Here is an 11,861-nt window from a genome sequence, read left to right on the forward strand (position 1 = left end):
AAAATCAATTCCTCGCAGGGCAGAAGTGAGTAAAGAAGGATGGATGTGTTGTTAAAAAAAATCAGAGCCCAAATAACTGAAAGAGTGAAAACACAGAAAAGCAATCCGTTCCCATTCCAATACCAGAGTAATTTACGACTCTGCTGGGTGCCTTGCGTTTGCTGCTCCCTCCAGATAGGTTTTTTACAGGTCAAATCATTTTACAATGAACTCCAAGGGCCTCTATTGAATATTACTTGAAATAAATGAACTAAATTTGGACTTAGAAAACTCTTTTTACAGAATATTTCAATCTTTGAAATAGATGGAGTAAATAAAAATGACAACATGGCTGGTGAACATATCTAGATATAAGCAAATCAAATCGTTGCCTTTCCAACTAGCCACAGGCCCATGTTGTGGACGGTGACAACTACCGCTTCATGAGCAGGTACCGTTACTAAAAGCTGGACACCAGCTCTCCACGCTCCACGTGCATTAGCTCAGGAGCCTCAGGGTTACCCTGGGAGACACGCACAACAGGTGAAGTCACTGAGGCACAGAGGGATGAAAAGGTTTGCCTAAAGACACACTCGCACCCAGGCTTTGAGCAGAGCTGCCCACCACATGGTCTCCCTTAGGTACATACTCTAATCTCTCCTGTCCTCAGGTCACCGACCTATGAAATGAGACAATTGGGCTGGAACTACAGGACCCACGCCAGCTTAAATATTCCCCAACTCTCCAACCTTACAAAAAACCAAAAAACCAAAAATCCACTGCTGGCAAGAAATTCTCCTAGAATTTATAAATGGATAAGACTTTCCCACATTATTGCAATACCTGGCCTCTCTCCTCTAGCGAGGTACCAGTACAATGCTAAATCCTTTATATGAATTATCTTACTGAAAAGTGCCCAATGGGAAAAAAAAAAATCAGTCACCTGTAGGAAATAAATTCCTTACTTCTCCAATTCAGAGGAAACCAGTATTAATAGTTTCTTTCTTGTCTTTTTATGCACACAGAGTATTATTTATGAAATCAGATCAAACTGTACATACTGTTTTGTATCCTACCTTTTTTCAATTTCATATGCAAGAAGACTTGTCAAGTTCACAAAGAGAAATTGAAAAAAATACCACTTTTAATGTCTATGTAAGGTTCCATCACTTGGATGTTGTGTAGGATTTGTTTTATTGATTTAAAATTATTTAAATAAAGTTAAAGTACAATTTAAAAACTCATTTCAAAATAAATTTAGGCTCACAAAAAAATTACACAAATAGTACAAAGAACTCTCTTATACCCTTCTCCCAGCTTCCTTATACGGTTATTAATTCTCAAAATCCCAGTACGATGATCAAAACCAGGGAATCAGTACTGATGTGAAACTCTGAATTAATCTGCGGCCCGTATTCTGACTTCACTGACTGACCTTGCAGCGTCCCCTCCCCAGACAGGACCCAGTTTAGGGCCACGTGTCACACTGAACTGTCACGCCTCCTTCGTCTATTTTAACCTGGGGTAGTTCTTCAGCATTTCTGTTTTGGATGACCTTAATACTTTCGAACAGTATCGGCCAGTTGCTTTGGAGAAGGTCTCTAGATTTGCGTTTGTCTGATATTTGCTCAGGATTAAATCCGGGTGACACCTTTGGGGCAGGACAATCATAGAAGTGGCGCTGGGTCCTCTGGGCACCTATCTGGAGGTGCATGAGGCCGACACGTCCCAGCACTGGGGATGCCCACGCTGATCGCCTGGGTAAGGTGGTAGCAGCCAGGCAGGCTCCCCATCATAAAGTGACTGTTTTGCCCTTTGTGATTAAGACATATCTTGTAGGGAGATCCTTTGAGACTAACTAGGTAAATATCCCATTTTTCATCAGACTTTCACCCCCTCATTTCAGCATCTGTGACGTGTGACACAGTATTACTAAGGCAATGGCCAGACGGTGATGCTCTACTCCATCACTTCTATGTTTCTCCGCTGGAATTCTACTGTGCAGAGGGTCTGTCCTTCTCCCGTCTGCTTATCTATTTACTCAATAATTTGTTTCTATCAGTTTGTACTCATGGATGTTTGTTTTTTGTTTGTTTGTTTGTTTTAAAGATTTTATTTATTTATTTGAGACAGAGAGCACATGAGAGGGGGGAGGGTCAGAGGGAGAAGCAGGCTCCCCGCCGAGCAGGGAGCCCGATGCGGGACTCGATCCAGGGACTCCAGGATCATGACCTGAGCCAAAGGCAGTCGCCCAACCAACTGAGCCACCCAGGCGCCCTGGATGTTTGTTTTAGCCTGTGGGCTATTATCCAATGCTAGCACTACTTGCTTGTCACTCAGTATCAAGTAGGGTGGACACATGCCTAATTCTGTCTGTCCAAAATGAGAAAAAAGAAGTAACCAATTAGCTCCTCTCCTCTGCTTGTGCACCCACCTCACTTCCTATTTCAGATCTCACCACGTCCTCTCCACTGAAGATAACCGGGCCGTATCTGTGGGACCGTGGGCTGGGTCTTCGGATGATGCCTGCGCCTCTGGAGCCTGGCAGTTAACGTGCCTCCTACAGGACCCGGGGAACCCAATTTTGGCCCCTCTGGCCCAGGCACTAACTAAATGTGTTTCCCAACTAAAGACAAGTATTCCACCACTGCTCCCCAAGCTTCCATTTCTTTCTGTAAACTTAGGGTAACAGTAATACCTGTGACTCACTGGGCCGGGGGTGGGGTTTAAGATTCAAGAATATACAACACAGGCAAAGAATCCAGCACAACGTCTGACACGAGGAACATGTATTTTACAAATGTTTCCTATTAGACATGCCATGATGATTACAAAATAAAGTTATTCTATTCTACTCTGGGCACAGTCCTCAGATGCAACGTGTTTATGTAATAAATGAATCAAAAAGAAGAAAATAATGCTAAATGGTCCCAGAATTACTGCTTTGGTTCAATTCAATGTTGCTTATGCACTATGAGCAATAACAGGAAAACACCATACTCACCTGTATTTTTGATTTCATTGCTTGAAGAGACTGGACCACAGGGATGCAGTAGGCAAGAGTTTTACCTTTTAAAAAAGTACAAAAGCAATTAAAATCACAGACCCTACAGAGGTAAGAAAAGCAAAGACAGTAAAGAAAATGGGCTCTGCTACCTCTGGGTAGCACTCAACTCTGGGGGCGGGAAAAGTGCACGTCCTACATCCAAGAGAGGCGAAAACAGAATTTGCCCGTCTGCCACAACCCCCAATTTTGTTTGTAAATCCAGTACTTCCCAAAAAACCTGCAGCTTCAGCTCCTTTATCCAGCTAACAAGGGAGACAATGACACATTTCCCAAGTTACACAAAAGCTCAACTTGAGGACTACCCCTCAAAGCTAGAAAACTTGAAAGTCCTCCTTAACCGTGCAAATGAGCTTTACGGCTAAGTGAACGACCTGCACGGCGCTGATGTGCTTAGGAGCCTGTCTGAACCCTGAGCCAGCCTCTAAAGACCGTGGAGAAACCACGAAGCAAAAGCTTCGGGTTTCCACCCACCTGAACGGTGGCTGAGCTGGGAGGCGTGGTGAATAGCCAACCTGCCATTCTGGGCACAAGAGGGGCAGAAGAACAAGTCTACAGACAATTTTGGAACATGCAAAACCTGTGTTCCGTATTAGAGCAAAACAACTGGCATGCAAGCAGTGTGTGCTCATGCCAGAGCTGTGCTTTAGTATCAGAAATATTCATCCCCCACTGGAGTGAGGAGGGCAGCTCAGGCCACAGACGGTGGGACTGGGCAGAGCCCTGACAGAGGCTGACCACCTCCCAATCGTTCCTGACCACAGCACCACCAACCACCCCCTGCCTTTCCCTAGGGGAACAAATTCGGGGTTCTCATCAAGAGCAGGCACGGCCTCCCTCCTTCCCTCAACAAAACAAAGCCACTGCCGCCACAGACAGACACTTTACTACGGAACCTACTATGTGAGTGTGGCCTGGGTATCAGGGGAAAGGGGGCAGAAGTTAAGTGACGACTGACCTGAGCCCGTCTGCGACCTCACCAGAGCATCTCTGCCTTCCAGCAACGCAGGAATACTTTGCTTCTGAACGCTTGGGCCACACAAAAGAAAGAACACATGCTCCATTATAATATTTTACCCTCTCCCGTTTACAGGCAGAGATGCAGGATACACAAATCACACCCACCCCCATGCTTTGCTGCATCTGCCAACTGCTACCTCAGAAGTCACCTAAACATTCAAGCGAAGGTGCTGAGAAACTTTTGATGATTGAAGGGATAAAACCTCAGTTAAATTTCTGGAACTCAGCTGAAAATGCTGAGGCAAGCCAGGTATTGGCGGCTCTAGCAAAGAGATTAAAAAGAAAAACGTCACAGGCATGATGACAAGCTGGAGCTCCCACAAGAGCATTCCACACACCTCGCCCCACCCCCCGGCCTCCCATGACAGGCAGGGAGACACAACAAGACGGGACAGAAAGATTCCCATGCAAGAGAGTACCAGGAAGCTTGTGAGCCATCCAGATAGCCTGGAGCTGCTTCCCAGTCTCCAAAAAACCGAGGTGTGACTATCATACACACACTAAGATGTGCGTCCACATGTGTATTTAAAAACAAACAAAAAGGGCACAGAATTCATTTAAATTTGGTTGATGAAACTGAACAAAAAAATGGGCGGGGGGGGGGTCCTCCTTTTATTCTTCAAGACTCTTATTACCTTGTACCTATAAGTAAAATGTGACGACTAGTAAAATGTAAAATATAAAGCATACATACTCACAAAAAGGAAGTTCATCTCTTCTCTACACCTTTTACTATTCTGTTTTCCAAGAGTTATTACTATTAAACATTCAAAAAAATTTTTTTCAATATCCCATTATATCTGACCAAGTATTTACTCCAATCTTTTTGTTTGCCTCTAATTCTTACTACTAAAAAATGACCAGATAAATTCTATACTGTGGACATATTATCTTCAGGGTAGCATGGACAGCAGCGGGATCACCGGTTCAGAGCTGACAACAGAAGTACTTGAGGACTCAGTCTCTCCACTTAACAAGTGGGGGAACTGGGGGGTTAAGTGATGTGTCAAGCCCTGGATGGGCAACAACCTGGCAGTGTTCTCTAGTACGAAGACACAAATTTGCTCTGTGCTCCACAGATAATTCAAATTTCACTGGTCATACCCATTCAAGTCTTAACAAAAGCAACACTGGTCTGGAACCCTTACCTGGTCATACTAGTCATGTTTAAGACCGTATTTATTGTGGAAATCTAAAAGAGAACACACAAAATAAATATTTTTAACTACCGATTTTTTGGCACAAATAAATTTAATGCAAATGAGGATGCAAAGAAGGAGAAGATACTGGGATAAAACCGATGGCCATGTTGAAGTTCTTCCAACCAGTGAGTGTTACCTGGGGGTGGTTCTGCCCACCATCCCCCCCCCCCCCGCCGCCCTACACACATACACACACACACACACGGCAATGTCTAAAGCAATTTTTGTTGTCCCAAGTGGGGCAGGGGATGCCACTGGTATCAAGTGAGTAGTCATAGAGTGCTGCTGAACATCCTACCATGCACAGGACGGTGCCCATGACAAAGAGTTATCCATCCCCAAATGTCCACAGCACAAACCTGCTCGATGTCCCTGCTCAAACCCATAGGTAAGAAAACAGCTTATGTAAGCAACCCTAAAGGAGTGAGCTGTGACCATAGGAGCAAAGGAAATCCAGACTCCCTGAAAGTTAATGCACTTTTCTCTTACTCATAAATAAGAGTGGAAACTTCATTCACAGTAAAAAAAAAAAAAACAAAAAAAAATCCATTTGTTTGTAGAACATCTTCATTCAATTTAACGACAGACTACCCTTGATATGAAGATGCCAGCTCAGTTTCCTCTCCTATGGTCACTGTGAGCCCTGCCACCCAGATCAGCCTCCACGTCCCATCTACCCACTAATTAGGAGCTTGTCCTAGAGTCCAATAAGTGGAGCCCCAGGCCTAATCTGAATTAGGTTAGGAAAGTGTTTAGTTCTTTAAAAAGGGGGTGGGGATGGAGGTAAGGACAGTGAACAGTAACCTAGGCTCACTGGGATTGTCCTAGGAGAGCATATTATCGATCTGACTTCACTCAGGTTAATTTGGAGCAGAAATAACCATTCTTTGATTTTTCTTCCTAAAACTGTCATTTCCCAGACATTCCCAAGAAATTAACCACACTGAAAAAACCAACGGCACAAGATACTGAGAGATACTTACTAAATGTGGGTGGAGGTCCAGTTCATGAAAAGCATCTGAAGTGAACACCTTTTCTTGCACCTGCTTTACTACAGGTCTGCAAATGATGAAGAAAACCCAGGTATCAGTTCCAATCGACAGAGAAAAAGGCAGAATACACTTAACTCCTCCTATTCCTGAGCACACATGCCCCTGAACATACCTGTGGAGCTCTGGGATTTCAGGGTTGTTTTTAAATAACGATGAAGTCCTAATGCACGGTTTCTGTTCTCGGGTTCCATCACTCACACCAACCAAAGATTTCTTCGGAGAAAATGTTTTCTGTGCCTTCCCCTTAAAAGTCCTTTGTGTTTCTTTAGCAGCAGCTTTCTTGGCCAGGAGAAATGATGCCTCGTTCCTCTGTTTCGCTGGGGGAGCCTCACTGGATGCTTGGTGTTTTCTTTTGGTGGCCTCTGCTTGCTGTGTTGTTCCCAAAAGGCAAGAGCAACAAGAGATGCATTAGTCCATGAAGACAGACCTCAGAGTGAAGCCTGACTGCCCACAGAATTGCATCTCTCCCTGCAGAGATCATTATGCCCCATATGTCAAGCAACAGTTTAGGGTCTGCAATCAGATTCTTTGACTCAGCTCTTCTTTTTTTTTTTCCCCAAAAAGAAAAAAACAAAACAGAAAACACAAAAATCTCAGCTCATTCATACACTAGACCTCACCATCCATCCTCACCATCAACTCAACCAAGATGAGGGTAAGGATCAAGGGAGAAACCTTTGTGGGGCTGAACATGAACAAATGGGAGTCTCTTTTAAGGGAAGAGAAACCCACCTTGTGAAGTGTGCATGCTAAGTCAATCCTTATCCCTAGATGTCCATCTACACAAAAAGAACAGGGGAGGGGGGGAGCGCATCCTCTCTCTCCACCAACAAAGCCTGTTGGTGACTACACATGGGAGGCTGCAGCCCAGCCCATGCCCAGGAAGCAGAAACCTTCATTACTGCTCTACCCCAGAGTGCTTGGATCGCTGTCATCCTCCCCCTCACACTGCTCCCCCAGATTCAGATGGCTTGGAGATGATTCCTACTCCCGTTTCCATTCCAAATGAGAATTCTGCTCCATCCATCACTTCTACTACAATTATTTCCAACTCTCCTTGCCTTTCAGGTCCCCATCTGATCGCCAATTACAGGCTACAACACTCGGCATTTTCTTGCCTGTTGCTATTTCTGTAACATGGATGTGGCTACATGTGTAATGTCCAAACTTCTCCCAGGAGAAGAAACAGCCAATTTTCTTTGAAGAAACATTCTGTTTTCTTTGGCCTTCTCTTCCAATTTACACGTGAATAAAAAAAAAACATCCCCTGAGTAGCCAGGGCTTATTATTCTGGCATTTTGGTTTCTCTTGGAATGTTATTTCCCCCTTTGCTGGAAATGACGGATTCCATTTACACATCAGCTTGCTTTTGGCTGTGATTGTCAGCTTCAGGCTAACCTACCAATAACAACACTTGTTTGTTCCTGACAACTACAGGACTCCTATATCTAAATAATTTAATAAACACCAACTTCGAATATTTACTATTAATAAAGTAAGTATTGACCTGCTCCATTTTACAAATCTATTCTTACAAAGTCCCAAATTTATGAATGTTCAGATTAAAGAAAAAGATAAAAGTCAAGTTCCAGATCTGCTGAATCATTTGCAAGGCACAATGAAATGTGCTGACGTTCCTTGATTTATGGAACTACAGATTCTCGGGGCATAAAAAGGCCTAAAGGCCACTCCCACCACGCATAGACTTCCTACTACAAGCTCCCTGACAGGTGGCCTTGCAGTAGGCCTTGCCTACACACCTCCCTTTACTGTTCTCCATCCCTTGAGACACGAAATTCGAGGGGTTAGGAAGCTGTTTCTGACACTCAGACAAGATCTGCCACCTTGATCATCTATCTGCTAGTCTGTTTGCTTTCTGCAGCAACACAAAACAAGCTTACTTCCTCTTGTGCATCACATTCCTTCACACATCATCTAACTTTCTGTTTCTTCTTTGGACTAAACAGTCCACATAGGACACGAGCTTTCAATCCTTTCTCATCCCAGTCACCTTTTATTCTCATGTCCACTGTTCTCTAAAAGCAAGTATTCAGAATTAAGCACAATATTTCACAGGCTTTCCACGGCTCTCAGGCTAAAATCAAAAACCTATAATATGATCTACAAAGCCCTCTAGAAGCTGGACTCTGCCCATCTCACCAGCCTCAGCTGTCCTGGTCTTCCTTAATTCCTAGAATGCACCATGCTCCCTCCCTCCTCAGGGCCTTTGCACATGCTATTGCCATACCCATGTCTGCAACCCCCCTTTGGCTAGCTAACTCACCCATCCTTCAGATCTAGGCTTACTGGGTCCTCAGAAGAACCTTTCCTGACCTCTTCTCTCCACCCAGTCAGGCCAGGGCTCCTACTCTTGGCTCTCCTGGCACCCTTTTTCTTCGCTGTAGCACTCAGTACAATTATGACAATTGTATATTGTCCCTCAGTACAATATACAAGCATCAAATGTAATCTGTTAAGTGGTGTCAGCCCTCCGCATTAGACTGTAAACTCCATAAGGAAATGGACAAGTGTGTCCTGCGTGGCACTGCATCCTGTAGGGCTCAAATCTTCCCAGAGTAAGTGCTCAATAAATGCTTGTAAGACGAACGACACACATGGAATTATCCCTTCCCATAATGTGGACACTATTCCACTGTTTGTTAGCTTTTCTGCCCCAGCATCCACAATACATTCATTTAAGAAACTGACCCCTCAGCAGCTGTCAACAAGTAGCTTGGTTCTGAGGATACAAGGCTAGAAAATTAGCCAAGCCCTTGAGGAGATCACAGATTAGTGGAAGAGACAAAAGTATAAAACCACAAACCCAAACCTATATTTGTACTCAGAAGAGGTATGTACAAAGGATTACAAAAGCACAAAACAAGACTACCACGGCCTACGGCAAGGGGAAAGGAGGCCAGGAAACAGAAATGCTTCATGAGGTGGCATCTGAGCAAAGATGAGCTAGGACGTACCTGAATCTACTAAAAAGTCAGCTCTACGACGTTAAACAAATTACCTCCCTCTGAGTCTCTGTTCCTGTACCTGTAAAATGAGCGGGTTCTGGCAGATGACCTCTAAGGGCCATCTAGCCCTAAGTCTAAATACCATGTCTCTGATATTAATAAATATACCAGACCCCAGGCAATATGCTAAGTACTTAAGAGTTATCTAATGTATCAATACAGGTACTGGTATCATCCCATTTTAAGATGAGAACACTGAGGCAGAGATATGAGGTAATTTGTTCCAGGATCATTGGGGGATCCAGGTTTTGCTCAGGCCCTGATTCTACACCCAGGGTTCCTGATGATTATGCTGTAATACTATTTATTAACTGTACCCTGTTTGGTTGGAAAACATCATGTGTAGTTTCATCCCTTGTTTGTTTTCTAGAAGGATATACACCAAAATGTTAACCAGAGTTACCTCTGAGCATGGCAATTATGGGGTTTTTCACTTTAACATACTTCCCCTATTTCCTACAATAAACCTGGATTACTTGAATTGTCAAAAAACATTTTTAAAAAGAAAACACTACATACTGTTACATATAGCATCACTTAAGGTCTCGAGGCCTTCCCAAAGTCACTATATTAGTTACCCGTCCCAAATTCAGGCCACTGGCAAATTTGATTGGCATACCTGTAATTCTCATTCAAGACGAACAAAAAATGCAGATGCAGACGAGGGCACTGCAGACACCTGTCATCATCTTATTAATACACATCCTTTTGACACAGTGGTTCAAGCGATCATAAAGCCAGACATCCCATTTTTATTCCTTCAACTCACTCAAGGAGGTGTTAATAGCGCTTCCTCTGTGTTACTAGTCACCTCCAGGACACAAGCACCCCACTGACCTCCCGACACAGGGATTCCACTACTCAAAATGAAGCCAATACGACTTTATTTACCATTGGCATTTATTAAGCGCTTCTATGGGCCAGAAAATATATAGAGTCTTTATGTATATTATTTCATTTACTCCTCACAATAACTTTATATAAAGTAGACACTGTTTTGTTGTTTTTATCTATCCTTTATTTGGTGGACAATTTTACGTCTACCCTGCATTTTACAATCATTTTACAGACTGGAAAGTGAGGTTCAGAGCGGTGAAATAACTCCCCCAAGTTGACAAAACCCGCATGTTGCAAGGTGGGAATCTAATCCCAGGTCTGTCCTACTCCAAATCCCATGCTCCCAGCGGCTCTTCAGGACTTCCCCTTCCTCCTCCCAGAAGCAGCGACCCCGCTGGCTAGCTGAAAACTCCTACTCCCAAACCTCTAAATCCTAAAGCTTGACTATCACTGAAAAACCACCGAAGAGAATCCTTATATGAACTCGAGGAATATCAGCTTCAACACACTGGTTGAACTGAACTTCGGCAATCGTCAGTGGAATCACCTGTTGCTTTCTGGAGAAAACACACACCTTCCCTGGCACGAGGTGGTGTAATTCCTGGCCTCTGTGGTAACTCGGGATTCTACAACAGGTTTTTCTGCCCTGCAGCCCTCCTCTATTCCAGGAGAGAAGTCAACCACCCTAGAAACCAGTTTTCCTTCCTGGCTTCGTTTAAATTTAAAGCATCTTTCCCCTCCCTAGTGAGCGGGTTAAACCGGCGCTCCGTATTCTTTGCCCACCGCACGCTGGGTGAGCATCTATGCCATGTTTGAAAGCGCTTGAAGAAGACCCCTCGTCCAGTCCTCGTTCCTGAACCAAACCACCCTCAAATGAGGCAACGGTGGCTGAGAGAAGTTAGGAGGTGTGGCTGGCAAGTGCCCGGGCTGCCACTCGCACCCCGGCGGCAGTTCCTAACTTGGGCCCGAATCAGCCTCCCGTCCTTGACCCGACCTTCGGGGCCCTCCGCCTAGCAGCCCGAGCCAGCAGACGCCCCTCCGCACCCGCTCCGCGGCCGCCCCGCACATCCCCGCCGGCTGGTGTTCCGAGCTCAGACACGTGCGGTTCGGCGACTTCTCCGGAAGCTGCTAGACAGCCCACTTTGCCCCCGAGCTCTGTCGGTGGTAGTTCGAAACCCCACCCAGAGGCGAGGCGGCGGGCCGGCCTCGGGTGCGGACGGCTCTGAAGCCGGGTCCTAACTCACCCGGGTCCCCTGGGCCCGGCGGGGTCCCGGGAGCGTCCTGGGGGCGGCGGCCGGGGGCTCCGGAACGTGGAGGAGCGGCCCGTCGGCGGCGGCCATGGCGCGCGGCGAGAAGCGGGCAGAGGCGGACACGGGCGGGCGGCGGCACCGGCCAGCGCGGCCGGACCTCTCGCAGCCGGCCCGCAGCTCGGCTCGGCCCCACGTGGGCGGCGCGCGAGGACCCCGCGTAGGTGCCCCGCCGGCGCCTGCGGCCGCGCCCCTTCCGGGTCCCGGAGGGCCAAGGGGCCGCGGCGCCGGGGCCCCCGGACTGGGTGGCCGCTCCTCCTGGCGTCCCTCGCGGCTTGGCCCGCGGCGGGCGATGCCACATGCCACCCAGCCCTGGAGCTCATGCTAGTGAAGTTCTCTGAGTGCCTCTGAGAAACAAGGGGCCGCGTGCCACC

General features: G+C 46.1%; 1 protein-coding gene across 1 annotated transcript in view; it reads right to left on the minus strand.

The window, feature by feature from the left end:
- The window catches only part of DDX31 (DEAD-box helicase 31), a 70,814-nt gene extending 59,144 nt beyond the window's left edge, over positions 1-11,670 (minus strand). Inside the window, 6 exon segments of the mRNA XM_045883416.3 lie at positions 2,984-3,048; positions 4,002-4,072; positions 5,212-5,255; positions 6,249-6,324; positions 6,430-6,686; positions 11,425-11,670. Coding sequence (XP_045739372.1) covers positions 2,984-3,048; positions 4,002-4,072; positions 5,212-5,255; positions 6,249-6,324; positions 6,430-6,686; positions 11,425-11,520 — 609 coding nt within the window. The 5' untranslated portion in view covers positions 11,521-11,670.
- Between the last annotated feature and the right edge of the window lie 191 nt (positions 11,671-11,861).

The sequence above is a fragment of the Mirounga angustirostris genome, unplaced genomic scaffold, assembly GCF_029215605.1.
Source record: "Mirounga angustirostris isolate CCGP_5_RB_7025 unplaced genomic scaffold, mMirAng1.0.hap1 SCAF_15, whole genome shotgun sequence".
NCBI classification, from domain to species: Eukaryota; Metazoa; Chordata; class Mammalia; order Carnivora; family Phocidae; genus Mirounga; species Mirounga angustirostris.